The sequence below is a fragment of the Phyllostomus discolor genome, chromosome 3 (assembly GCF_004126475.2).
Source record: "Phyllostomus discolor isolate MPI-MPIP mPhyDis1 chromosome 3, mPhyDis1.pri.v3, whole genome shotgun sequence".
NCBI classification, from domain to species: Eukaryota; Metazoa; Chordata; class Mammalia; order Chiroptera; family Phyllostomidae; genus Phyllostomus; species Phyllostomus discolor.
Window position 1 is genome coordinate 186,316,752 of NC_040905.2, and position 27,727 is coordinate 186,344,478.

General features: G+C 49.0%; 2 protein-coding genes across 2 annotated transcripts in view; one reads left to right on the plus strand and one right to left on the minus strand.

Annotated features, from left to right (window-relative positions):
• The first annotated feature begins 727 nt into the window (after window positions 1–727).
• Window positions 728–19,841, plus strand: NANS (N-acetylneuraminate synthase). Its single transcript, XM_028528292.1, has 6 exons — window positions 728–977; window positions 4,205–4,420; window positions 13,650–13,749; window positions 14,902–15,056; window positions 17,697–17,963; window positions 19,605–19,841. Exons 1-6 carry the CDS (start codon window positions 846–848, stop codon window positions 19,812–19,814), a joined length of 1,080 nt encoding a protein of 359 aa, XP_028384093.1. The 5' UTR covers window positions 728–845; the 3' UTR covers window positions 19,815–19,841.
• A 2,308-nt stretch (window positions 19,842–22,149) lies between these two features.
• The window catches only part of TRIM14 (tripartite motif containing 14), a 31,691-nt gene continuing 26,113 nt past the window's right edge, over window positions 22,150–27,727 (minus strand). The window contains exon 6 of the mRNA XM_028524818.2: window positions 22,150–25,906. Within this exon, the coding sequence (XP_028380619.1) occupies window positions 25,371–25,906 (536 nt within the window). The 3' untranslated portion in view covers window positions 22,150–25,370. The remainder of the gene's footprint in view (window positions 25,907–27,727) is intronic.

Below are 27,727 nucleotides of genomic sequence, written 5' to 3' on the forward strand. Positions count from 1 at the left end.
TTCCCCCCCAGTATTGACAGCAACTCAACAGAGTTAGGTTCCTAGGCTGGGAAGCAGTTCAGGGTCCTAGTCCCAACTTACTACAGGCCAAGTACTCTGATGAGGGTTTTGTAGACACGAAGAACTAACGCAGTCATGATCAAGAATCTCAGGAAGGATTAATGCATTCGTGATCAAGAGCTGATGAGTAGCAGGTACTGGGCTCGAGCCAGCGCTGTAATTCTAAATCCAGAATCCGTTTATTCCATTATACCGCAGGGCAGCGATTACCAACCGTTTTGGCACGAGGCACCAGTTTCGTGGAAGACAATTTTTCCACGGACAGGACGCGGGGGGCGGGAAGGAAGGAGCTCAGGCGGTAATGCGAGTGATGGGGAGCGGGGTGAAGCTCCGCTCGTTGCCCGCCGCTCACCGCCTGCTGTGAGCCCGGGTCCAACGGGCAAGTGCCAGCCCGTGGCCCAGGGGTTGGGGACACCCTGTTGTAGGGCGCGCTCTCCCGTCGCCTTTGGGAGCTGGACCTCCACTACGTCCTGCGAAGACCGCCGTCAGCCCTCCCCAGAATGTTTGTTCAGCCGCACTCCTAGTGACCCTGAGACCGTCGGGGACCGAGCTTCCGGGCCCAAAGCCTAAGAGCAGAGCTTCCCCCTCCCCGTGGCAACGCCCTCTAGGCGGGTAGCTCCACCCCCTGCCCGGATTGGCTGGCGGAGCCCGGGGATTGGCTGCGCTGCGGGCGCGGGCTGACGTGGCGGGGGCTACGTGTAGGTCTCTGGCTGCCGGCTGAAGGGACCGGAGGCCGCCGCCCCGGGACCTAGGCGAGTGGAGTGGCGCGGCGGCGGGCAGCAGCGATGCCGCTGGAGCTGGAACTGTGTCCGGGGCGGTGGGTGGGCGGGCAGCACCCGTGCTTCATCGTTGCCGAGATCGGCCAGAACCACCAGGGCGACCTGGACGTGGCCAAGCGCATGATCCGCGTGGCCAAGGTGAGGGGAACGCTCCAGAGGAGAGGGGTGTGGGGATCCGGAGATGGGAAGGGTCACGGGGAACCGGGACCACCTTTCTCTCTCTCTTGCCCTGCATCTGGTCTGGCGTCCTGCTTGCCTAGTCCAGTTCTGAATCTTTCAAAACGCTTTTTATTCCTGCTCCACCCTGACTTTCCTATCCCGACCTCCCTCGCCCCCTCCTGGTGTCTGAACAGTCTTTCTAAAACACAGGTTTGATCAAGTTGTACCCCCTGCTGACACCTTCAGTGGCTCCCCACTGACCTTGGTCGGGACCCTCTGTCACAAGTATTCGAAAAGAGTCATCGGGAGGCTTTGGCTAGAAATAAACGGCAAAGATCTACCCAGCGGTCTTAGAGTGTGGAAACACAATTAGGCAAAAATCCAGATGTGTTCTGAAGAAAAAAAGAACATTAGGAGTTCTTATAATAAAGTCACATCCTTGAGACTGATCAGTTCTTCATTCTTAGTTGGTCCAGGCTGTTTACCAGTTGGATGCCAGGCGTCTGGTCACGTCCTGAGCCCTTTAGGGCACAGTCAGGTTTAATTATGTCGGGGTGTTGACATTCATCCAACTGATAGATCTCTGGGTATTGATGCAGGGCTGGAAAGTTAAAAAATTTCAGTTATGAAGCAAGTTAAGATAAGAAGAAGAATCCTTTTCCTCCTGCCTTCAAGATCTTGATGACCTGGCCCCTTGCTACCTGTTACTTATCTCTGACATCTTCCAGCGATGTTGAATTGCTTCCAGAAATTTTTGGAAATTTCTGGAAATTGCTGTTGTCTCTCTCACCTGCCTTGTGTTTGCAATGTGAAATGGTTAAAATACCAGAACTCCAGGTTCAAATCCTGACTTGACAACTTACCAGCTGTGTGAATGTGGGCTAGATCCTTAATCTCCCTGAGCCTGAGTGCCTCATTTGAAAACCAGGCTTGTTGATAATAGTACTTAGCTTAGAGTTACAAGGATCAAGAGAGGTAACTTGTGCACAGTGCACAGCATAGATTCTGGCACGTAGGGTTCTGTATAGCCATGTTCCACATAATGAAGTTTGGGTCAAGGACTGGTGCGCATACAGTGGTGTTCCCATAAGACGGATTATAGTAGAGCTGAAAAGTTCCTATCGCCTCCTGACATCAGAACCATCTACCATCAGGGCACAATGCATCGCCCACCTGTCTGTGGTGATGCTGGTGTAAACAAATCTACTGCCCTGCCAGTTGGATAAAAGCAGTTGATCCTTGAACAGTGTGGGGGTTAGGGGTGTGGACCTTCACCTTCCTGCACAGTTGAAAATCTGCTTAAAACTTCCCCAAAACTTCAATATCCACAGAGGATTAGTTCCAGGCCCCTCACTGGTACCAAAATCCTGGATGTTCAACTGCCAACTATATAAGCACATACAGTTATGTACAGTACATAAAACTCGATAATGATAAATGATTGTGTTACTGTTTTATGTAATTACTGTGCTACTTATGATATTGTAGAATGTACTCTTTTTACTTATGAAAACACAACTTTGCTGTAAAACAGCATGCCATGTTTTGTGGCAGCAGCTGTGTGTGTCCTGACCAAGAATCGAACCTGTGACCTTTTGGTCTATGGGACCACATTCCAACCAACTGAACCACACTGATCAGGCCTCAGTTATTTTTATTTTATTATGATAATATAATATAAATTTATTATAATTAGGGATTTGCTAATTAAATATACTTCTAACTTTCAATTTTTGATGGAAATGGAACATGATACCTTGGCCCATCCTGGAGTTCTGCTGCTTGTTTTTTTGCTAGTAGAGAAGCAGTAAAACCCTCAACAAAGAAACCATAACCTACAGTAAAACAGAGTGATTGTGTTTTGTGAACCTCAAGTTTATCATGGCATTAAACGGATAAGGCAATCATTCATCTTTAGGGAGGAAGCTGGGAAAAGAAGAGAAACCTGTTCTGGTACCACTGCTGTCGTGTGGCATGTAGTTTCTGCTACTTCACTTTTGTCATCTTCCTATAAAGGGAAGGTTTGTCCAGATGGAGACAAGCCTTTTAGCTTCTTGAGTGAAAGTCTTGAGATAAAGGTGAGAAGCAAAGGGGGCCTCAGTGACACTTTGTGAAGACCACCTCATTAGCTTGCTGGAAGCCCGGGACCACCACTGGAAGCGGGGATCCGAGTTGCAGTCCTCAGCCAGGACACACGTGGTCCGCAGCCTTGAGGAAAGTGATTGCGCCGGCTCTGCTGGAGACTCATTGTGCAACTTGGGTCAGGCGCTCTGGGCCTTGAAATCCTCCTCTAGACAATGGGAGCTATGTTGTCCTACATCACTTTCATGTCTAATGTTCTTTGACTTCTTTCCAGTATCATGTTCTGACTGTGCTGTCTTGTGATTTTTTCACGAGCAGGACTTGCAGTCTTAGCACAGACATTTCTGGAGCCAAGGGCTTCCATAGCAGTGATACCACGGTGTCTGCAGAAATGTCAATAAGCTGACCCTTCAGAGGTTTTCCTTACTATTTCTATTGAGTGATTTTTAAAAAACAGTTTTGAGAGATTGTGCTGGCTGGCAGTAGAATTTTAGCTTTTCTCGCCAGACAATCTAGCTTTCATACTTTAGTAAGGCTGGGGCATTTCTAAGTTTTAGTTGTTTGCTCTTTGCCCTGGAATCTCTTGTTCAAACAAGGTGTCATTCAGAAAAGCACAGATGCAAGACAGCTAAAAGCAGAGCTGTTCCTTTAAGGCCTGCCTCAGAACAGTTACATGTGCTGGAGCTAGCCCAGAGCACTGTATAGACGGAGAAACTGAGTCTAGAGACAGGAAGTGACTGTTCCAAGAGTTAGGGTCAGGTTCTGAGTTTTTTCTCCTAAATTCTGGTCCAGCGGTCATCTTACTGTCTTCTGCTGAGTTATACAACTTAAAATCTTCCTTAACTGTTTGAGTAATTACTTTTAATTTGGTAACACAAAACAAAGCCAAAAAAGCATCTCCTCCTTTTTTGCATTTTAAGGGGAGGGGGGAAGGAAAGCCCCCTCCCCAACTGTTTATTCCTTTGAGACTTTTTGCTTCTCCTGTTCCTCTTTGGGGGTTATTGACCACCTCCGTCAACCGACATTGTTTTCAAAGATAATGATGTCTTGGCCATTGCCCCCAACATTTCTCTTCTCTCTGAGAACCCACAAGTCACTGACAGGAGCCCTGACGTGCGTTGCAGGAGTGTGGGGCCGATTGCGCCAAATTCCAGAAGAGTGAGCTGGAGCACAAGTTTAATCGGAAAGCCTTGGAGAGGCCGTACACTTCGAAGCATTCCTGGGGGAAGACATACGGGGAGCACAAGCGCCACCTGGAATTCAGCCATGACCAGTACAGGGAGCTGCAGAGATACGCCAAGGAGGTTGGCATCTTCTTCACTGCTTCTGGCATGGATGAGGTGAGCCCTCTGCCTCTCTGTCATTTGCTACTTGACCAGACCCAGGGGATAGCAGGCGGCCTGGTGGCTTTTGGCTGAGCGCTCACTCCAGCCCTTATTCACTTTAGACTTTTTTGTGCTTTCTGGACCTGGAGCTCCCATAGTATTAACTAGATCAATGCCCAGCTAAACGGGAGGCCAAAGGGAGCTGAGGCCCACTGCGAGTCTGTGGGAAGAGCACCGTAGTTTCCAAAACGAGTTGTCTCCGGGAGCAGGGGGCAGCCCCGCTGGGGTCCAGAGCGTGTGGGAAACTCCCGCTGGGCCAGTTTCCCCCCATGGAAAGTGACCTGGACTAGGGGTCAGGAAACCTCTGCCCCTTGCTGAGGGGCGGTGGCTGATTTGGGTGACGTGGCACTGGTGTCATCCAGAAGGGAGTGGCACACAGGATGTCCATGCCGACATCCTGGAAGAGCCTGCCTGGCTGGTGCCAGGTCCCAGGTTTGACCTGCTCCGTGACCTGCCTCAGGATTCCTTCATGTACTCTTTTTCTGAGTGTAAACAAATTTTAATTGTAGAAAATAATATAATATCACAGGAAGTTTAGAAGACAGGAAAAGAGGGAAAAACTGACCCATAATCCCTATATGGCAACTCTTTCTATGTATTTCCTCCAGAAGTCTTTTTATATGCATATTTTCTTGTGTGGTGGTTATCTTTGTGAATATTCAGTTCTGTGCTTGCTTTTCCCAGTTAACATTATACGAAAAGCTTTTACCCATATCTTGTTTTTATTTGTAGCTTTATTGACATATATAACTCCCTGCATCTTATGCTTAAAGTTTTTAATAGCAGTGTAACATTGTTTTGAAGATTTATAACATACCTAACCATTTCTCTGCTTTTGGACATGCGGATTACTTTCCGTTTTTTGTGTTTCTAAATAATGCTGAGATGAACTTTTTTTTTTTTTCTGTTTTGAGTTGTCTCCTGAAGATAGCTTTGCAGAAATGGATCATGAGATGAAATCTCAGAACGCTTGTGTGGTTTTTGAAACAGTCAGGATTCTTTTAGTCAACCGGAGCATGTGAAGTGACCCCAGTTCATTCTCGAGGCTTCCGATCCTTTGTGCCACCCCAAAATATGTCTGTAAATTGAGCTCCATGAAACTTAAGTATGGCCTAGCCATTGGTAGTTTAGAAAAAGGTGGGGAGGCAGAGAACCTAGGCCTCTGGGAAACTTGACACATCTAGGCTTCAGTTCAGGAGCCCAAATTCATTCCTGAACTCACAGCATTCGTAAACATGACCTACTTCAGATCTAGTTGTGCATTTAACAATTGTAATTTCCTACTTTTGATTATACATTATAGTTTACAAGGCATCTTCACACACAGTAATATATTTTACCTCTACTGTGCCCCATTTCACGGTTGAAGAAATAGCAGTTCAGAGGGGCGGGGAGGTTTGTACAGGGTCGCACAGCCAGGGAAGGGGTCTCGAAGGCAGATCCGAAGCCCGGTGCAGTGTGCTTTCTGCGGTCCCTCAGCTGTCGCCCAAGTGTCGGTCCGTATGTGTGTGTGGCTTCCCAGAGCCCAGCAGAGCCTTTGAGCCTCCTCCTTTTTCTTCACCACCCACCCCTACCGTGCAGTTGCTTCCCCCGGACGGGTTTCCTGAAGCCTGACCACACCTCAGCATTGAGTCCAAAGTCAGGAGAAATGGAAGAAATGTCATTTGGGAGTTTCACTGTAGTGAGTGACAACTAAAAACACTAAGAAACCAAAATAACAAAAAATAGCAAACAAATCAAAGAGTATGGCAGCGGTTCTCAAAGTGTGGCCCAGGAACCCCTGGGGGATTCATTTGACCTTATGAAGGTCCACAAGGTCAAAACTATCTTTATGATACTCAGATGTTTTTGCCTTTTTCACTGTCCTTCTTGCACAAGTGTATAGCGGTGTTCCAGAGACTGTGTAACGTGCGGTGACATGATTCCTCTGGCTGCCGCTAAGCACAGGTGTGCCTTGTGTTCCTTTTTTCCCTTCAGTGACAGCTTTATTGACATACCATACAATTCACCCAATTAAAGTGCACAGTTTTTAGTGTATTCACAGTTCTGGGACCATCGCCACAATCAATTTTAGAACTTTTTTTTTTAAGATTTTATTTATTTCAGAGAGGGGGAGGGAGGCAGAAAGAGAGGGAGAAAAACGTCAATGTGCGGTTGCCTCTCGTGTGCCCCTTGTTAGGGACCTGGCCTACAACCCAGGCATGTGCCCTGACTGGGAATTGAACTGGTGACTCTTTGGTTCACAGGCTGACGTTCAATCCACTGAGCCACACCAGCCAGGGCCAATTTTAGAACATTTTTATCACCCCCTAAGGAAAAGCTGTATCTGTTAGCAGTCATTCCTCTTCCACCACCACCACCCCAGGTCTCCCAGCCCTAGGCAACCACCACTCTACTTTCTGTCTTTGTACGTTTGCCTGATCTGGGCAGTGCACATGAGCAGAACCAGGCACTGGGTAGTTCTCTGTGTCTGGCTTCTGTCACACAGCATCCTGTGTTCCAGGTTCATCCGTACCGTGCCACCTATCAGTTCTTCATTCCTCGTTACTGCTCAGTTATCTTCACTTTTATGGATAGACTGCATTTTATTTGTCCACTTACCAGTTAATGGACATTTGGATTGCTCTCCGTTTTTGGCTAGTATGAATAATGCTGTTACAGACATTCATGTACAAGTTTTATATGGACATGTTTTCGTTTCTTTTGGGAATGGACATGGCAACTCTGTGTTTAACTATTTTGAGGAACTGCCAAGCTGTTGTCTAAAGTGGCTGCACCATTTTACATTTGCACTCGCAGTGTGTGAGAGTTCTCATTTCCCCACATCCTCACCAACATTTATTGTCATCTGACTTTCTGGTTCTAGACTTCCTAGCAAGTGTGAAGTGGTGTCTCACTGTGGTTTGTTTGTTTGTTTGTTTGTTATTGTTGTTCAGTTACAGTTGTCTGTATTTTCTTCCCACCTCTCCAAACCCACCTCCCTCCCTTGCTTCCACCCTCCCCCTTGGTTTTGTCCATGTGTCCTTTATAGTGGTTCCTGAAAATGCTTCTCCCCACTGTTCCCTCCCCTCTGGCTATTGTTAGATTGTTCTTAATTTCAGTGACTCTGGTTATATTTTGCATGCTTTTTTCTTTTGTTGATTATGTTCCAGTTAAAGGTGAGATCACATGGTATTTGTCCCTCACACTGTGGTTTTTGATTTGCATTTCCCTGGTGGCTGATGGCATCGAACATCTTGTCATGTGCTTGTGGGCCCTCTTCCTCGAGGAACGTCTGTTCAGACCCATTGCCAACGTTTAAATTGGGTTATTTGTCTTGATATATTTTAGATACGAGTTCTTGCATTATTTGCAGAACTTTTCCCATTCTGTGGGCTGACTTTTCACTTTCTTGATGGTGTTCTTTGAAGTATGAACATCTTTCATTGTGACGATGTCTAATTTATCTACTTTTTCTTGTGCACTTGTCTGTGCTTGCAATTTGGAAATTTCTCAGTTTTAAAGCACAGAGTGGTATTGCTACAAAACTATCAGTGTGGCTAAAATAGAAAGTGGCAGTGACACCAGACGGTGCCAAGAATGCGGAGAAAATGGATCACTCATACGTTGCAGGTGGGAATGTAGACTGCTCTGGAAAATAATATGGCAGTTTGTTTTCAAAAACACAACTGCAGTGAGATGTCATTCACCCACTTCGAGTGTGCTGGCAGTTTCTTACAAAGGCAGATGGACGGAAGCTCAGGCCGTGTTTGTCACCTGGCCCACCGGTTGTCCTTCGGTAATTTATCACAAAAGAAGTGGGAACTTACGTTCATACAGAAACCTGTACCTGAGTGTCCACACCAACTTTATCTGCAGTAGCCCCAAACTAGAACCCCACCCCAGACATTCTTTAGCAGACGAATTGTTAAACAAACTAGCACATCCACGCCATGAAACACTACTTAGCAATAAAAAGGCACAAACCATTGACACATGCTGCGGCCTGGATGGGTCGCAAAGATGCCATGCTGAGTGAAAAGGCCAAACCCAGAGGGTTGCACAGTATACGGCTCTGTCATGTAATATTTTTGCGATAACAGACCTATACAGACAGAACAGATGAATGGGTGTCAGGGGTTAGGGAGAGGACCGGAGGGAGGTGGATGTGGCCACAAAGGGTAGCTCGAGGGAACCTGTAGTGGTGGCGTAACTCTTTCGTGACTGGTGGCGGTCATGTGAGCCCATGCACGTGGTGAAATTGCTCAGGATTAAATACGTGCACACTCGAATGAGAGCCTGTAATATGGTGAATCCGTAAGATCCGTGGGCTCTGTCGGAGTCACTCTCCGGTGTGTTACTGCACCCCGTTGCTGTGAGATGCTGCCGTTGGGGAACTGGGTGACAGGTAGGTACGTCTGATGTCTCTGCATTGTTTCTTACAGCTGCAAGCTATTATCTCAACGAGTGTAAGATCTAAAGAAAACAAAATTCTTCAGTTTTCACTTTAATGCAGCAAATATGAATAGATAGAACCTCCACAAACACAAGCTCTCTAGAGTCCTTTTATTTTGAAGAGTGTAGACACTGGAACCTTTGGGGCCGCATGCTGTGTGGTGCCCCCCTCGTCTGTGTGGTCCAGTGTCACGCGCATGGGCTCTGGCGTCAGATTTCGGTTTGAATGTGGTTTTCTGCCCGTCATTCCCATTGTGTCAAGGGGAGGCTATTTAACCTCTTTGGCTTCTGTTTCTTCCGCAGTGAAGTGGGCTAGGTCCGGGACCCATCTTGCCAGGTCACAGGGATTCAGTGATCATTCACGTAAAGCTAAGCACAGGGCTGGCGCCCTCAGACCTGAGCCTCAGCTAGCGAAGGCAGCCTGGGCTGAGGGTCGGGCACCAGGGTTCCTGCCCTTCTTTCTCTGCTCTGAGATGGTCTCAGCATGAGCTCGGCAGTCCCTTCCCTGCTCTGGGCCTGCCCTTCCTCCTGTGTCCGAGGGCTCTCCCAGCTCTGACGCAAAATCAGCAAAGGCTGTTTCTGCTCAGTCCATGTTTCCAGGCACCTGAGCACCCACGCGTGGACTGTGAAGGAGAGAGAGCACTTCCTTGCATCTGTGAGGCCGCTTAGGAAAGGTCACTTCTTCAGGTTGTTTGCCCCCAGGGGGCTTCAAGGTGAGAAGCAGGTGCTGTTTGGAGATGGGGAGGATCCTGGGTGTGGGTAGTTGGGGGCTGCCTCTCAGTCCGCAGCCTTTTGCTGTCCCAGGAAGCTTGTTTGGTGTGTGGAACAGATGGTCTGCGGCCACCCTGAGTTCAGGTCCCGGCACTGACACTGTTTGGGATTCGGCTGGTTGTGTAACCGCTTTGAGCCAAAGGTGCCCCGTCTGTAAAATGGGACAATAAAATGCCCACCCCCCGGGGCTGGGGTGAGGAATCAGTGAGGTAAGCCTGTGGGCGCCAGGCCAGGGCAAGACCTGCATCCACAGTATGGTAGTTGTTCTGTTACTTTGGACGCATTGGAGTTTTTTTGCTTCACACCATCTTTGCAGGGAGGTTCCTCTGTCCTTGGAATGCCATTTGTTCCCAGCTGACCTCCTGACTGACCTGGGCACAGGCCGTGAGGAGAAACCTATTCTTAAGAGCCTCACAAGAGTTAATTTGCTTGGCAGGGCAGGTCCCTTTGCTGAGCCAGCATGTCCTGTCTGCCGGCCGTTGGAAGTGGGCTGGTCCCTTGTTTCGTGTTTACCTAGCGTGCGGCTCTGGCTGCTTACCCGCGCTAACTTCCTTATGGACTGTGGGCATTCACGCTGCGTGCTGCCCAAGGACGTTCTTTGTGTGCTAAGGGAAGGTCAAGGCGTGGCGGAATTTCATTAAGGCCAAGTAAACTACCGCAGCACCTGGTAGAAAGCTGCGCAGAGGTGTGTGCAACGCGCTGAAGCAAGCAGATGCCTGTGGTCTCCAGGGAGAGTTCTGTTCACAGAGCCAGTGGCCGCTATGACCAGAGAGCTGGCCCCTCACACACAAATGACCTGTCCTTCCAGAGCTGCCCTTTCCTCGAAGTGCCCGCCTCCTCCGTGCCCTCCTTCCTCCTCCCTTCCTTCCCTTGGCCACCCTGCCAGCAGGTGCCTCCTGCCCTAGTCCTGGTGCGCTCTGACAGGCTGCTGGGCTGAGGGCAGGCCCACCCTTTTTCTGGTTCCACGCTTCCCCCTCATCATTCTTCCCCCTGGGCACCTCTCGAACTCATCACCTCGGGCTTCTTTTTCCTTTCCTACAGGATCCCAGAACTGAGGGGAGTGGTGGGAGCTTTAGAAAGGCCCCCGCTCCTCTCTTCTGTTACCCCTTAGGTCAGCAGGCCCCCAAATCTCTCACAGGACGTGATATGGAAAGGGGGTTCTGGCAACACATTGTCGATCCTCATTAATCAGTTAATTCATTTAGAATTGGTAGTTCCCCTCCCCCCCAAAGAAAGGGCACCCCGTAAGAAGGAGCTCTGGCCATGCAGCATTTCACCCAAACCAGTTTGCTGGTGGGACCTTTTCTGGGTTTTTAACCCAGTTGAATGCCAAGGGCGGGCTCCAAAAGGCTTTTTTTTTTTTAATCCTTATCCAAGGATGTTTACTGATGTGCGAGAGAGAGACACTGATGTGAGAGAAAAACATCAGTTGGTTGCCTCCTGTACATACCCTGACTGGGGACTAAACCCACAATCTAGGTATGTGCCCTGACTGGGGATTGAACCTGCAACCTTTTGGTGTATGGGACGACACTCCAGCCAAGTGAGCAACTCGGCCAAGGCGAAACATTTTGCTGTGGGGTGGGAGGGCGTAGAAGTTGTAAGGCTGCCTGCTGCATTGCACCCCCAGGGGGAAAGGGGACGGGCAGCCATTTGATCAGGGCTGGGGGAAGCCAAGTAGTCCACCGAGAGAAGGGGGCTGCTGGCACTGATGCGGGGCCGTGGCAGTGAAAGGCTGGCATCATCCCCAATGACTGAAGTTGGCACCGTGTGCAGAGATCAATCCGAAATGGCAGTCTTCTAAATGGCCACTAGGTGGGGATGGTTCCCCAGGAGGCCTGCAAAATGAGGTGTGCCGAACCGTTTGATAGAATTTGCCCATTTGTTTTCTCATTACAAAATTGCAAATTTTACAGCCTTCACGGGTAAGCTTTTGCAAAGTGTTTTTTCTGCATTTGGCTCCTCCTTGTCCTTGCTTGCTCTGCACCTATCCCGAGTGAGCTCATCCCTCTCTTTATGTCCTGGGGGACTTTTTCATCACAAGCCACTTCCTCAAAAGTTGAACATTAGATAGAAGAAAACTTAGCATAGGGCTTTTCCTCTGAAAATAGAAAACACTTTCTTCATCTGCCAGATGGAGTGAGAGGTGTGGAAAAATTTGACTTTGTTCAATAAACATATTAAAGAATGTTTTCCAGGTCCACCCTAAGGCTGGTTAACAGGAGAGAACGAGCCAGAAAAATACAGAAAGGAAAGCCAAGGGGAAGAGAAGGAAAGTAGAAGGGAGGTAGTGGCAGCAAGAACTGTGGCAAAGGTGGCTTAGCACACTTGGAGGTGAGTGGCACTTGGGCCTCACTGGACAGTGTCTCTTGGATGTAGGGGGCTGCAGATTGTGAACTGTTCACTCAGTGGCCGGTGAGCCACTTGTGTGGCTCTCCGACGGCTCCGACCAGTGCAGTATTAGGGGGCTCACACGTGAGGAGGGTGATTCTCTGAGCGCAGCCACTGCAATTGGAGTAGCTTGTCGCCCACGTGGAGGACAGACGGGAACTCAGGCCGCAGGGGTTGGTTAAGGAGCCTCCTGGTGGAGTGACCTCTTCATACTGTTCCTCACCACCCTTGTGCCCTTTGGATTCGGAGGCATGGCGACCTAGCTCCTTGCTACTCAGAGTGTGGTTCATGGAGCACCAGCCTTGGCATTATTACTGAGGAACTTAGGTCACCCCAATCAATTAAAAAAAAAGAAAGAAAGAAGTGCAGACTCTCAGACCCCACCCTAGACTGATAATCAGAGTTTGCATTTCATTTTACTGAGATCCCTGGGAGATTCGTGCACCTGAGTTAGAGCATGAGGAGCACTGACCTGCTAGCTCATCAAGTCGACTGAACCTACTTCTTAAACTCGGGCTGCACTGGAGGACAGACAGAATTCAGATATTTGGAAACATTCCGAGACATTGATTTTCCCACTTCTGATTTTCAACTTCAACTTTTAAAAAAATAGTAATAAGGCCTGGCTGGCGTGGCTCAGTGGGTTAAGCATCAGACTTGGAAGCAAAGGGTCGCTGTTACGATTCCCAGTCAGGGCACGTGCCTGGGTTGCAGACCAGGATCCCTGGTGTAGGGCATGTGAGAGGCAACCACATATTGATGTTTCTCTCCCTCTCTTTCTCCCTCCCGTTCCCTCTCTCTAAAAATAAATAAATAAAATCTCTTTAAAAAATAGTAATCAAAGGTAGTCTGGGAGTTCTTGTAAGCTGACAGCAAACTGGGATTTTACTCCTAAAACCTGTGGTCCTCTGATTCCCCCATCAAGTGTTTCTTGCACTTGGCAGTGTTACTGATGCGTCCCAGATAAGGACTGCGAGGGGCCCCAGGTAGGTGGTTTCAAGTAATGATGTTGTGCCACCAGAACAAAACAAAACGACTGAGGTTTTCCCCGTGGGTGGCGGGGTTTGGGGTTTGAAAGGGCTTGGGTTTGATAGGCCCTGCCAGCTGTGGGTCACTGAGTCAGGGCCGGGCCGTCCGATGCTCCGTTTTTTCCGCTTTGGCAAGGATTGAAGTGGCCTCTTTTCCTGGCTTTCTGGTTTTGCATAAAGGGTAAGGCCTTTTGAGGGACATTCATTTTCTCACTACCTGGTTTTCTGGGTCAAGGTTAGGTCACGATCCTTTGAATTTGTTCGCTGGGCCTCACCCCCCTGGGGAAGAAGATCTGGCCAGGGGTCTGATTCTCTTCTGGATTTGTGCCAGCCAGGCCGGCGTGCAGTGTTTGTTGGACAAATGGCCGGGTGGCTATGAGTGAAAGAATGCTTGAAATTGAATGCAATGACTGATACCAAATCTTTGCCTCCTTTCAAGTTGTTGAGAGAGTCCCTCCTGTTGGTACAAGGAGGGATTTTTCTTTTCCTGTCTCCTCGCCTGTCTTGAGAGCAGCGTTTTTGAACAGTGGTGAAAAACAAAACTCCTTTGATTTTTCTAGATGGCTGTTGAGTTTCTGCATGAGCTGAACGTTCCGTTTTTCAAAGTTGGATCTGGGGACACTAACAATTTTCCTTATCTGGAAAAAACAGCCAAAAAAGGTGAGTGTTTAATTTTTGTTATAAAATCTGAGGGAGTCCAAACACATTTTTGCTTCTTTCATGGCAAAATGGCAGCTCAAGGATTCTCATGAAATCGGACTTCAGAAAAGTCTCTTCAATCTGCACATATGTCCACTTTTTCTTGTGCTGGCCTGAAAGGGAAGGGCTTAAGGGTGACAGTTGTTACAAGCATTTAATTAAAAATTATTTTTAATCTTCAAGAAATGATACCAAAATGAGGCTATGACTCTAGGTAAAACTTCTTAGAGCAAGCTCCGCCTGGGACATAGTCTGGGGGTATATTATCTAATACCACAATGCACGTTACAGCTTCTGGGGAGGGGTTTGCAACATGAGTGATCTCATTTGATTCTCACAGCAGCGCTGAGACCGATGCAAGTCATGTAATGACGATGCTTTAGATTTACCATGGTTTGCCGTGTATAATGTGTTTTCATGGATAATGCGCGCCCATGTTTCCAGCCCAAACTTTATAATCTCTCATTTTAATTTTTTAATTCAACTTTTTATTTGTTTGTCTTTAGATACTTGTCTTTTGTGTTATAAAGGAATTTTAGCATTTATTTTGGAACATATTATGGTACAAAAGGAATTTTATGTAACAAGTAATTATGAAGCACAAGAATAGATACAAGGTATTTGAGGTACTACCCATCTATGATGTGCATCCTTATTTTTCCCTCAAAAATTTGGGCAAAAACATGCACACTATGCATGGCAAAATGCGGTATGTCATCAACAGGCCACGTGACTAGTGAGTGGCAGCTCTGGGCCTCACGCTCACTCATGCTCTTCAGCCTGGGGTCCACGCTTGCCCTGCCCCACAGTGCAGCCTCTTGCTCCAGTGAGATGCTCGCCTCTCTCTGAGGCGTGTGAAATCCCTCTGACTCCTGAACTGAGCTCACTTTTCTAAACTCTAATATTGGGGGGTGAGGGGAGCCCGAGTTTCCCATGGTCAAGGGCAGGAGCCCACCAAGCTCACCTCTGTTCCTCCACAGTGGCTGGCAGAATATTTGAGAGATGTTTGTGAAGTTCGGTTGACTGAGCAGAACCAACAGTTGGGGTGTTCTTGAGGGAGAATGAGAGCCACTAAAAAGACAGTGATGATGGTGTTGGTATTGGGTCACTCAGGCCGCCCAATGGTGATCTCCAGTGGGATGCAGTCGATGGATACCATGAAGCAAGTCTATCAGCTGGTGAAGCCCCTGAACCCCAACTTCTGCTTCCTGCAGTGCACCAGCGCGTACCCGCTCCTGCCCGAGGACGCCAACCTGCGTGTCATCCCGGTGAGTGGGAGGACAGGCCCTTGTGTCGTTGATGGCTTTCTTGGGGCATTTGCAGTGGGAAAGATGGAGCCTCTTTTACAACCAAAATTCTAACCAACGTCGACATGCTTCCTTTGACAATCTCGCTGTTATAGAATCAAAGGTAGAGCCAACTGTGCAGCTAAAGAAGCAGATGCATTCTGAATAGGGTGGTTACAAATTAAATTTTCTTAAAACCGATCTTAATCTCACCCATTATACAATGTAAGTCCTGATAATTGTCTGTGTACATTTTCTTTCCCTGTGTACATGTATTGGCCATTAGAGGTCCCTCTTCTGTGCAGTGCTGGCTCGTATCTTTTCCTAGTGTGTTGTCTTGTGTCTGTGTGTGCGCATGTGGTGAAGTGAAAGGCTTATCATTTTCACCATTTTTAGGTGTACAGGTCAGGGGCACTCAGCACACTCACACTGCCATCACTACCTTCCCTCTCCAGAACTCTCCCGTCTTCCCAAACAGAAACCAAGTCCATGCAACACTGATGGCCCATTTCCCACTCCCCCAGCGCCTGGCAGCCCACATTCTACTCTCTGTCTCTATGAAGTGGACTGCTCTAGGTACTTCACGCAAGTGGAATCATACAGTGTTTGTCTTTTTGTATCACCTTTCACGTAGCACAATGTCTTCCAGGTTCACCCATGTTGTAGCATGTGTCGGCATTTCATTCCTATCTAAGGCTGATAACACCCCGTTGTGTGCGTATACCACATTCTGTTCGTCCATCCATCCGTGTACATTTTGGAGGTTTCCACCTTTTGAATATTGTGAATGAAGCTGTTAGGAACATTGGTGTACAAGTATCTTTTTGTTTTTCTTCATACAGAGTTGTAGGCGGCCTTCTTGAAACTTCTGGCTTTTCCTGCTGCTCTGTGTTATTTGCCAGCTCTGCTAATTTTCTACTGTAATTCTGAGCATCCCTAAGGCTCACAATGTTTACAGAGATAGCCTTGAGGGAGCTACTTCTCCCCCAGGATTGTGTCTACTCCGACTCCATCGCAGGTGATGAGGTCTCGTCCCAAAGGGAAAAGGACTCACTTGCCTGAGATCTCACGGCAGCTTGGTGGCAAAGCTGGGACTAGACCCCTTTGTCTCTCACGGTCTCAGCCACCTCCATCGGCACCTGAAACCTAACTTAATTAGATCTGTATGCACGTAGTCATCATACGAAAACATTATAGTAATATTAGAGTAATTCTAAAGACATATATACAGATGTCATTGCGATACTGCAGTTGACCAGTTTTCCTTTTACATGTTCCTTTCAGTACAGTATTGGACTTTTTTTTTCCTGCTAATGTAAACTTTTGTACATGTCGCTACAGTCTTCATATCGCACTTAAAAAAACCAACCTTTTGAAAACGGACACTGTATCTTTTTACCTAAACGTTCTGTCCCTCCCAGTTGATAGTCTTTTCTGTATTTTCAGCCATCTCTGAATGCTGTTATTTTTAAAATTAAATATGATTTTTAAAAGCTCAAATAGCTTTGAATCACAGAGCATGGAAAGTGAATGTTCTCCTAGTTGTGTCCCACAGACAGCACAGTCCACGTGACTGCAGATGTTTTCCCGATTTCCCTCCTCTGTGTAACGTGGTCCCCCTGGCCCTGTCAGACCCCCCCGAGCTGCACTTGTGCCCATCCATACTCTGACTCCAGGGCACGATGAGTGTTAAATTGCCAGCCCTCCCAGCTCGGGCCCGGCCCACCGTGTTGCAGCAGTTCGAATTCCCCGACCTGGCAGCCTGCACTCCTCGTCCATCACACATCCTTGCAGCCTGCTGGTCCAGGCCTCTGCCACTCGGCTGTCCCAGTCTTCCATTAAACCCTGTCTGGGTCCCTCTGGTGTACTTAAGCTTTCTGGTCACTCTCACTGACAAGACTCACTCAACATAGAATGTCTTTTGTTGCATTCAGTGAATTATAGATAACAGATGAATTATTTAGCATTTCCACCAAAGAATTGTTTTGAGATTGGGCTGTATATATTATTGATGATGATATTTGTGCATATAGCACACGTGCTTTCAGCAGCTCAGGCTAATTAAATGTGACAGATCTTTTTTTTTTTTCAATCCTCACCTGAGGATATGCTTATTGATTTTAGGGTGGAGCAAGGGGAGAGGGAGAGAGAGAAAAAAAAATCCATCGGTATGTGTCCCGATTAGGGAGTGAACCGCAGCCTAGGCATGTGCCCTGACCAGGGATCAGACCTACAGCCTTTCGGTTTACGGGACGATGCCCAGCCAACGGAGCCATCTGGCCAGGGTCAGGTGCTTTTTGAATGAGTCTAGGCATCCGGTTATAGCTGTTATTCCTGGTGGGTGGTGCAGTGTGACCCATTCTTAAAGTGCATTCTTGATGACAGTAGCCAGTTTTGGGGCATCCACAGCGTGCTGCGTGCTCTTCCTGCATTTATGGTGGCCCTCAACTGTTACCATTATCCCTGGTGGGGAGAGGCCCAGACAGCCTGCGTGTCATGCCCGTATCTGCACAGACGGCGAGCGGCTAAACTGGGGCTCCGACCCAGATCTGCCTGACTCTGGAATATATACGTAAAGCACCACAACATTTAACCTTTTTTTTTTCTTTGTCTGTTTTAAAGGAATATCAGAAGCTCTTTCCTGACATTCCCATAGGGTACTCTGGGCATGAAGCAGGCATAGCAATATCTGTGGCCGCCGTGGCCCTGGGGGCCAAGGTTCTGGAGCGCCACATAACTCTGGACAAGACCTGGAAGGGGAGTGACCACGCGGCCTCGCTGGAGCCCGGCGAGCTGGCCGAGTTGGTGCGGTCCGTGCGCCTGGTGGAAAGGGCCATGGGCTCCCCGATCAAGCGGCTGCTGCCCTGTGAGATGGCGTGCAACGAGAAGGTGGGTTCTGCCCCGCCTGAGCCCAGGCCAGTGAGATGGTGAAGGAGTGTCACTCGCACCCCCCGAGTCTCTCTGGGCGCATACCAGCAGTGGGAGGAACATTCTACTGGAGGGAACTTCAGCCGTTCCCCTGGCGGCCGAGGATCATGTTACAGTTTCTCATCGAGTCTCAGGTCTGTGGCCCCAGAGCTCTAGACTCCAGGACACAGACGCGGTGGTGGTGGGGTCCAGGCCCTCGAGAGGCACTCGAGCAAGTCAAGTCTGGGGTCCCTTGGAGAGGAAAGCCTTGAGAGACATCCAGGTAGGGGGGTTCCCTGAGGCAGTGGGAGAAGGGCCAGTGGTACAGTGAGGAATCTCGAATTGGGGGAGGCACGGGGTGGGTGGGGGCGGCAGTGTATTACGGAGGTTGTTGGGGAATGATGCACCTATTCCCTCAGGAGCAGTCTGAGCCGTGTAGCACGGACCTTTAGACACAGGGGACGGTGAGGCCAAGGAGCACTGTCTGGCACACTGACCATCTGGGCTTCTTGGAAGCCGTGGCCCAGACCTGTCCTGGCCTGTGAGTCATAGAGGCAGGCGCCCCGGGGCTGCCAGGAGTGCAGACACTCCTAATCCGAGGCTGTCTGGGTGAAGGTGACGGTCAGCCACCAGGCATGCAGGGGAAGGTTGTCATCTTCTATTCTAGTGGCTTCCTGCTCACTTCCCCCAAATTAAAGACCTAAGACCTATGTGGACACCAGGAAATAACAATAGTAGCAAAAAGAGACAGACTGCCTGCTAGAGGAGAAGGGGAGAGAACTGTACCAGACACCAGAGTGAGAGCTGAGTGCGTGATTCTGTTCTACGTCCCCTGGCTCCCGAGCAAACAGGGAGGTGTAACAGGACGTATTATCTGATCATTGTTCGCTGGTAGATGTTTTGCCTCCGTACGAAATTCCAGAGCTGATTCCTCGGCCCTGACGTGGAGGACATAGTGAAATGTAGCAAATAATTTATTCAGCAGCATTGTGGACAAGACAGAAATGCTGGTCATGAGCTCAGATATCCACATATCCTTCATTTCGCTCGCCTGCCTGTCCTGGCTGCCCTGTCCCCAGAGGCCCCCTTCCTGGTCTCCTGAGTAGCAGTCATACTCCTTGTCTTGTGAGACCTCCATATTCCCATTTTACTAAGCAAGGCGGCCATAAAGTTCATGTGGGCTTCTGTGGGTCTCAGTTTCCCCATGTTTAAAATGAGATCTTGAACTAAACGACTGACAGAAGTAAATGGTATAGTTTTTACTTACCAGGAGCATTCTAGATTATCACTAATCCTTACTGTCATCCAATAAGATAGAGGCACTGTTATTTCCCATTTTATGGAGAAACTGAGCCACAGCTGGGATTTGGACCTGGCTCTGTCTGGTGATGTAACCCGAGCCCTTTCCTTTGCATTTTACTGTGAGGGCCCCTCCTCTGAACCTCAGTCCGTCCCCACCGGCTGAGTCCCTGCGTGTGTGAGGTGACTGCTCTGGGCGCTGGGGGAGAACAGGGCCACAGTTCCCAAGGTGCCTTGCGAAGACTGGTCGGGGACCTTGAGTGTAAAGCAACGTGAACTTGTTACTTCTGTGAGACCAGCACTGAGTCTTAATTTTATCCACAGCTGGGCAAGTCTGTCGTGGCCAAAGTGAAAATCCCAGAAGGCACCATTCTGACCCTGGACATGCTCACTGTGAAGGTGGGCGAGCCCAAAGGCTACCCTCCGGAAGACATCTTTGGCCTGGTGGGCAGGAAGGCCCTGGTCACGATTGAAGAAGACGACACCGTCATGGAAGATGCGGTAGAAAATCATGGCAAAAAAATCAAGTCTTAAAATAAAGTGCCATTTTCTGAGTTCTGAGTTGCCTTGCTGGTACCATTGGGTGTGTTGGCAAGTGGGACAAGAGCGGTGGTCTGCAGAGACCTAGCTCTCACCCACTCCCCTCCCGGCAGCAGACACGGTGGGGCCCGGCCCTGGGTCCGGCACACTGGAGGGGCACGGACAGCAGACATGACCATCTCTTGCTTCCAGTTGGCTGGCCCAGAAGGGGAAGTGGGCTCAGAAGCAAATCATCATCTCCCGTGCGTAAGAGGGGTGAACGCTGGCCAGATGGGTCTTCCCTAAGCCTTCATTCTTAGTGCCCAGGAAGCCAACCCAAAGCTCCTGAAACCTCCCTTCCTGCCGGGCCTCCAGCTATTTCTGCCTTCCCCGCTGCCCTGTGCCCTGGCCACAGGAGGGTTCCGTGTTCGGTTGGCTGTGCCGTGGTCGCGTGGTATTGAAGAAGGTGCTGGTCAGAGGGCCTTGGAGACAGAGAAGCACCTCCAGAGCTCGCAGCTCTGAGAAGAGAGATGGAAGTGGCCTTCACTGCTTTCAGCAGACCTGGAGGGCCCACTGTGTGCCGGACTGTGTTTTAGGTCCCAAGGACACGCCCTCGGATGGGGACAGGCATGCCACAAACCCTGAGCACAGCAAGTGCATCAGAGTGCGTTCAAGGGTGAGGTGTGTGACGGGGAGAAACGTAGAACCGTGTGAGGGAGGCGGGGGAGGTGGGGCCCAGTGAATGCGCAGGTTGTGGCGACTTGGGATGAGGAGGCAATGCTGAAATCGGCCCCTCTGTCATCCGTCGTGGAACCACACACCCAGCTGGCACAGTCGCCTTGCTTCCTGGAAGAGCAGCAGGGCCCTCCCACGGAGATTTCCCGTCGTATCCCCCTGTGTTCTTGTGAGCCAGCAGAGATGCATGATTCCACATGTATTTTCAAATTCTTAATCTTTGTTCACATTCGCCCTTGTTTACCATAACTCCTCTTGTTTCAAAGTATATATTTGAGTTTCTCTTCAAGTGCATAAATGAGCCTTTTGAAATTACTTGTGAGTATAGAACCTCCCTCTCCAGTTGATCCCAAAACAGTTTCTAGAAAGGTGCTCATGTGGTAGGTGTGCGTGGGGTGGGATAGTAATCCTGGGTTGTACTCATGTGCAAAAGAGCACCTGTAAAATTGGTGTGCTAAGAGCTGAAGTATGATAGCATCAATTTCTGGCTGATACTGATATTTACTCTCATTTTTCCCTATGAACAGACTCTGAACAGACCATCAGAATATCCCATTCCATGGCTTTTTTTTCTACAACAGCTGAGGAAGTGACATTTAAGCAAATATCTGAGACCTAACAAGCAGCAGCAGCACGGTAGCAGAGGGATGTGTTCCAGGGCCTGGAAGAGGGGGAAGAGCCCGGCCTGGGCTCTCGCTGAGAATGTGCAGTGGGTGGTCCCAGCAGGGAGCCAGTCAGTTGCCTCCATGAACAGCACGCACGTGAATGAATTGCTGAGATGTTTTCTAGAAGTCACTCGAGCAGAGATGGAAGAGGAGGCAGAGTCAGGGAAGGCTTCCTGGAGGAGGTGGCACTTTTGTTCAACCTTACAGGTTGAGAAGTGACTGAGGGAGTTGGGGCATAGGTTTGGGAAGTGCCCAGAGCGTCCAGGCACTACTAGCAAGTGATAGTTTGGCAGAGAATGGCCACGTGGATAGGAAAAAAGGGAATTGGAATTGGTCAGGAAAGAAGCAAAGGCTTGAAGCCGACTGAATTTGGACTTTGTTCTGTAGTCAACGGGGAGCCGTGGAAGCCTCAGTCAACTCAGACCGGGGCCTCCCACTCCCCCACTCACCCCCCATCTAGCTCGGCTTCTTGGGCAAGCTGCCCCCACCTCATAGTACGGACTCCTGCGCACCAAGCCCTGGTTGTGCAGGGCACCTCCGCGTGCCCTCTGCTGGGGGTGCCTCCACTAGGCTGACACCATCGTCCCCTGTGTCCTGAGAGAGTACAGTTGCAGAAACAGAAGAGATGATGCAGTAGACAAGGGAGGGTCCCTGAGATCTCTCACCATGAGTAAGGGCCGAAGATGGATGCAGTGTTGCTAAAGCAGGAACACAAATATGCCAAAAGCTACACAGTACTGTCATGGGTAGGAACAGTGGGAGGCAGCGTTTGTTTCCACATGAGCAAGAACTTAGTGAGTGATCTTGGGAAGTGGTGAAGTCCCCACCACTGGACACATTCAGCCAGGGACCAGCTGACCACTGCAAAGAAACTGGAGGGAGTGGAAGATGAGCAAGACCCTGTCCAGGCCTAGATGCTGTGTAATGAAGCAACATGAACTCCCAGTGAAGACCATGGTTAAAATAGTCATTTTATGTAAACACATATTAGAAAACTGCTGTCATTTAAACATATCTGCAAGCAATTTGCTATATCAGTTAAGACATTTCTACAAATTAAAAACTGAAAGAGTGAGTGCTCAATACCCTGGCAGACATGGGCCCCGAGGAAGCTCCTGCCAGATGGCAGTTAGGGTTATCAGCTGTCTCAGCACTAAGCACAGCAGGAACTCTGCTGGGGATGCTCCCACGTCCTGGCACGGCACAGCTCTGTACAGTTTCTAAGGCAGGTTCATATCCTCTGGCCCATCGAGACTCACAGCACTGGGGGATAGGATTATTATACCCCGTTTTGTACGTGACACTCTGAGAAGTAAGAAGTGACTAGCCAGAGGTCACCACTGTGGACCAAAACTGCAGTTTTCTGGCTGGTGCAGACCTTGGCACAGAGGAACCCTTTGGTAAAAGCCGGTGTTTACCCTTTATAGTGCAGCTCGGTCTCTGCTGCTCTCAGATCTCCTTCTGGGTATAAGACCTAATCTTGGAGCCCAAGGAAGCTAAGCCAAAGCTAGACTCAGGTCCCACAGGGTAACTGGGCAGAAAAGCAGAGCATCACAGGCCCACCGAGAGAGGGGCTAGAGTGAGCAGGTGCTGGCCAGAGACTGGCTACGTTTGCCAAAACGGCACAGCCTGGTGGGCGTGAGCACAGACACCAGCTCCACCGTTAGCTGTGTGGCTCGGGCAAGTTGCTCCTTGTGTGTTTCAATTTTGCAATGTGTGAAATGGGGATGACTTTCTACCTGCTAGGGATGACGTGGGGGTCAAGCGAGTTAATAGGTGTAGAGCATTAGAACAGTGCCTGACAGTGCCTGGCAAGGGCTGTTATTACTTGGCTCCTGTGGCTCCGGGTCTAGGAACAAGTCTTGATTTGCAGGGATGAACAGAGTCTCCAGTCAAGTGCACCCTTCCTCCCCGGCCAGGAGGGCCCTCTGCCTGCATTCAGTCCTGGGCCATCCCCACAGGACTAACTTCCCTTTTCTCAGGGTTTCTGGGGCTCAGCGCTTAGACATCTACCTGAGACGGAGTTTAAAGCGATTCGGTTAGAGGTAAAGGCACTTCTGAGCTTCCTTCTGCCTTGCTTTCTGTGTGCATTACAACGCCCAGGCTCAAAGTGCCATTTTTATGTCAAAAACTATTGGAAATTGGCAGTTTCTTATGGTTCAAACCAGGGGTGTCCAACCTTTTGGTGTCTGTGGGCCACACTGGAAGAGTTGCCTTGGGCCACACATGAAATACACAAACACCAACGGAAACCGATGAGCAAAGAAAAGGTTCATGTGCAATTTTCATGATATCCACCACCACAGGTAAGCAAAAAAGCCCTCGCATAACTAATTATGCAGCAGACCTTTCAATAACCTTTTAAAATCGTCCCAAGTTTGTGATCACTAATATAGAAAATGTACATATCTAAATAATAAAACCATATAAAACTTAATAATAAAACTAAGTAATGCTTTAAGGAAATGTATGATTGTGTTGAGTTGCATTCAGAGCCATCCTGGGCTGCATGCAGCCCGCGGGCTGGGGTTGGACACCCCTGGCTCAAACCAATGCACTGAGAGTCTGTTTAAACCATGAGGGAGATTCAGCTTTGCATTTTCTTCACCCTATCACTGCCCTGCCAAGCACCTAACAGGATACTTTTAGTACAGTGTCACTTAAAAACTGTGTAGGGAACTTGACAAGTCAGGATGCTGAACCTTTAGAACTGGGGCACAGGCCCTGAGAAAAGGCCTTTCCTGCCCTGCTACAGAGCTGGCATCCCTGTGAGGTCCTGCTGGTCTGGCCATCTCTCTCGCTGCCACTTCTTATGGGTTTCCTTGGCAACATCTGGATCAGAGAGATCTGAGGAGCACAGGGTGACTGGGCTGCCCAAACTCTACTCATCGCTCCTCTTGCTTTGGATTCTAAGAGGGAGGGAAAACTGCCATGGTTGCTTAGCAACTGCCACCTGCTGATTCTTCCCAAGATCCCCTGAGAAACAAGCAGTAAAATCTCCCAGGTTAAAGACTGGGCCAAAAAGCAAATCAGATACTTGCCTGGGTGACTTGAAGCAAATCTTTCAGGTCAAGACCTTAGTTTCCCCAAATGTGCAAAGCTCAGGCTGGGTGATCTGTGAGGCTCTCCCGGCTCAGTTGCACTGTGATTCAGTGATAGCCAGCTGCTGGCTGTTCGTTGCCTGGGCGGGCAGGGGCTTACTGAATTATCCAGGTGGGGAGAGTGTAGGACATAGCTACCCATAGAAAGCTTCCAATCTAGTTGGAAAGATGGGACCCAGGTTTGTAGCCATGATAGTGAGAGATTCTTGTGGCTTGGGGAGACTTCCTTTGGGGCAGTTAAGCCTGGGGAAGACTGGGGCAGGCAAAGAAAGGGCTTTTCTGTACATATGTGCACGAGCCGGGGGAAGGGGTAGCTGCAAAGGGCAGAGGTCAACTATGTGACACAGTTCTGAAGGAGGTTCTCTGAAAAGAGCTATAGAAGCTAGTCGAGAAGTAGCTTAGGGGCAGATTAGGAAAACCAGGGATGCTAAGGCAAGGTGAAGTGCTTTTTCCCCCTGTAGTCCTGGGAACCTTTTCATAGTTGAGAGGTTCAATGCGGTTTTGGGCAGATCACTACAGCTATAGGAGGAGGAGGAGGATGGGAGAGGGTTCGGGCGAGGCGCTATTAAGAGGCTCTTGATGCTACTCTGAAGGGAGGAAACGTGGACAAGTTTAAGTAGAGTGGAGAGGAGGAGGCAGATCCGAGGAACACTGGATAGATTGAGTCAGCACTGGGGGACTCATTCATACACGTATTTATTGTGCACCTACGATGTGCCAGGTGGTTCTGGCTTCTGTATGAGGGAAGAGGTTTGAGGCTAAGGATGATGTATTGTGTCAGGATGCTTAGGGCTCACCTGTGAGCGTGTCCTTTCAGGAACCTGGACTGAAAGCAGTGCAACGTTAAGTGCAGTGGCAATGGCGGAGAGGTCTGATGAGAAATCAGCAGCAGAGGACCTGCGTTTAAGGCATGTTTGAAACCTGCCTAAGAGAGAACTGTTCAAGCACAAGGCATGACTGGTGGGGGAGACAATGGGTGTGCTTAGAGAGTAGGCAGTGAACCACCCACGTCTGGGTCAGGGGTGACCAGAGTCCTGGAAAGCCCAGGGCGATCACTACAATCACAGCCCCTAAGGCAGCCGGGCGATGCTCAAGGTCCCTTCCCAGAGCCTCAGGGCAGGGTAGAGCGGCTCCTGGAACGCTGCTCGGAAGGTGTGGAGGTGGCTCATGCCGCCTGTCACGTCGTAGAAGGCGAGGATGCCGGCTTCGTAATCTAGGAAGATGCCCAGCCGATCGGGGTCGTGGTGGGGCCGCAGACGGCAGCGATGGCTGTCGTGGAAGGCCCAGTATTCCAGGTCGTAGCGCTTAAGGCACCAAGACTGGCGGTTGCAGCCCAGGCGGGCGGCTGCGGAGGCCCCGCGGCGCCGCAGGGAGGCGTAGGCCGCGCCCACCCACCAGCCGCAGCCCGCCTCCTGCACGTCCACTTCCCAATAGTGGCGGCCCGAGGCATAGCAGTCTCGGCCCAGCACCTGCCACAGCTCATCGAAACGCAGCGAGGGCGCAGGCCCCAGGCGGCGGAAGAGGGCGCTTCTCACCGTCAGTAGGTCCTCGGAGAGGCGCAGGCGCGCGTGCATCGTGTCGGGCTCCAGCGTGGGCGTGCGCGCAACTGCAGAGAAACGGAAACGTAGCGGTAGCCCTGGTGGGCGGGGTCGGCGCTGCGTCCCCGCGCCTGGGAACTGTAATTGTTTGCACCCATAGATTCACACGTGTTTACAACAGAAAATGGGAAAACCCAGAAATCGCTCACCGAGAAATGGAAAGCCACCCTTGTAACCCTGATTGCCTCCGGGGAGGTGGCTGCAGGAACATGGGAAGGGGGCAAATTTTACTGTATGCCCCTTGTACCACGGGAATTTTGGTCTGTGGAATTTGTTGCCAATTTCTAAAAATTTAACCAAAAATAATCCCATCACTGGTAATACCAGTATATCCTTCCTATGTTTTTGCTTTCGGCTTCATAGCTTTCCTTAACATTGGTATGATACCATACATGCTCTTGGACAATCTTTTTTTTTTAAAATGTATTGATGTATTTATGTGCATTTTACCGCATCAAGTAACACTCTTTTGTAAGAGCATTTTAATGGTGAACCTAAGTTTTGTGCATGGATGCATTATAATTAAACCTATACCTTGACTTTAATATTCAGGCTCTCCAAAAAGTTTTAGAAAACACATCTTTGTTGTATCTGATGATTTCTTTAGTATATATTCCAAAAAGAGGAGTTGCTGGGTCAATGGGGATGATTGTTTTTAAGACCTTTGGTAAATACTGCCTATTTGTCCTCCAGAAAAATGGTAGTGATTAAACTCCCAATAATAGTTCTTGTTGCATTACACTACATATGTCGACATAACGTTACAAAGCAAGTATTGCAGATTGTAGGGTATGTGGATTATAGGATATATAGCTTTGCTGTGTAGAGCATTCTTGGCTGTAGGTCTCTGCTTTTCAGGAGTTTGAATATGTCTTGCTAGTCCCTTCTAGCCTGTAAAGTTTCTTTTGAGAAATCAGCTGGCGGTCTTATGGGAACTCCCCTGAGGTAATGAACTTCTTTTCTCTTGCTGCTTTTAAGGTCCTCTCTTCATCTTTAACCTTTGGCATTTTAATTATGATGTGTCTTGGAGTGGGCCTCTTTGCATCTGTCTTGTTTGAGACTCTCTGTGCTTCCTGGACTTGCATGTCTATTTCCTTCACCAAATTAGGGAAGTTTTCTTTCATTATTTTTTCAAATAGTCCTAATTTCTTTATCTTCTTTTTCCGGTATGCCTATGATGCAAATGTTGAGCTTCTTGAAGTTGTCCCAGAGGCTGCTTATACTTTTCTCATTTTGGTGGGATTCTTTTTTATTGCCGTTTTTCTGTGGTGGTTTTTTGCTTCCATATGTTTCTTATGGTTCTTGGCTTCATCTATCCTACTGTTGTTTCCCTGTAAATTGTTCTTTATTTCAATTACTGTATCCTTCATTTCTGACTGGATCGTTTTTATGCTGCTGAGGTCTGCACTAAATTCCTTGAGCATCCTTATAACCAGTGTTCTGAACTCTGCATTTGATAGATTGCTTATCTCCACTACATTTAGCTCTTTTTCTGGAGTTTTGATCTGGTCTTTCATTTGAGTCATTTGTCTCCTCGTTTTGGCAGCCTCCTTATGTATTTTTCTATATTTAGGTAGAGCTGCTGTGACTCTGTGACTTGATAGTGTGGCCTAATGTAGTAGGTGTCCTGTAGAGTCCAGTGGCACAGCCTCCCCTATCACCCAAGCTGAGTACTCGAGGTGCACCTTCCATGTGGGCTGAGTACACCCTCCTCTTGTCGTTGGGCCTTGGTTGCTGTTGGCAGATCAATGGGAGGGATTTATCCAGGCCAGTCAGTTGCAAAGATTGGTTGTGACCACTGACCACCAACTGATCCTCTATGGAGGATC

What these genes read in the sequence shown, in the direction of transcription:
- NANS (XM_028528292.1), top strand. Translation starts at nt 846, where the DNA reads ATGCCGCTGGAGCTGGAACTGTGTCCGGGGCGGTGGGTGGGCGGGCAG. An exon ending in GCATGATCCGCGTGGCCAAG is followed by an intron (nt 978 to 4,204) that starts GTGAGGGGAACG and finishes CGTGCGTTGCAG; the next exon opens with GAGTGTGGGGCCGATTGCGC. An exon ending in CCAACCTGCGTGTCATCCCG is followed by an intron (nt 15,057 to 17,696) that starts GTGAGTGGGAGG and finishes TCTGTTTTAAAG; the next exon opens with GAATATCAGAAGCTCTTTCC.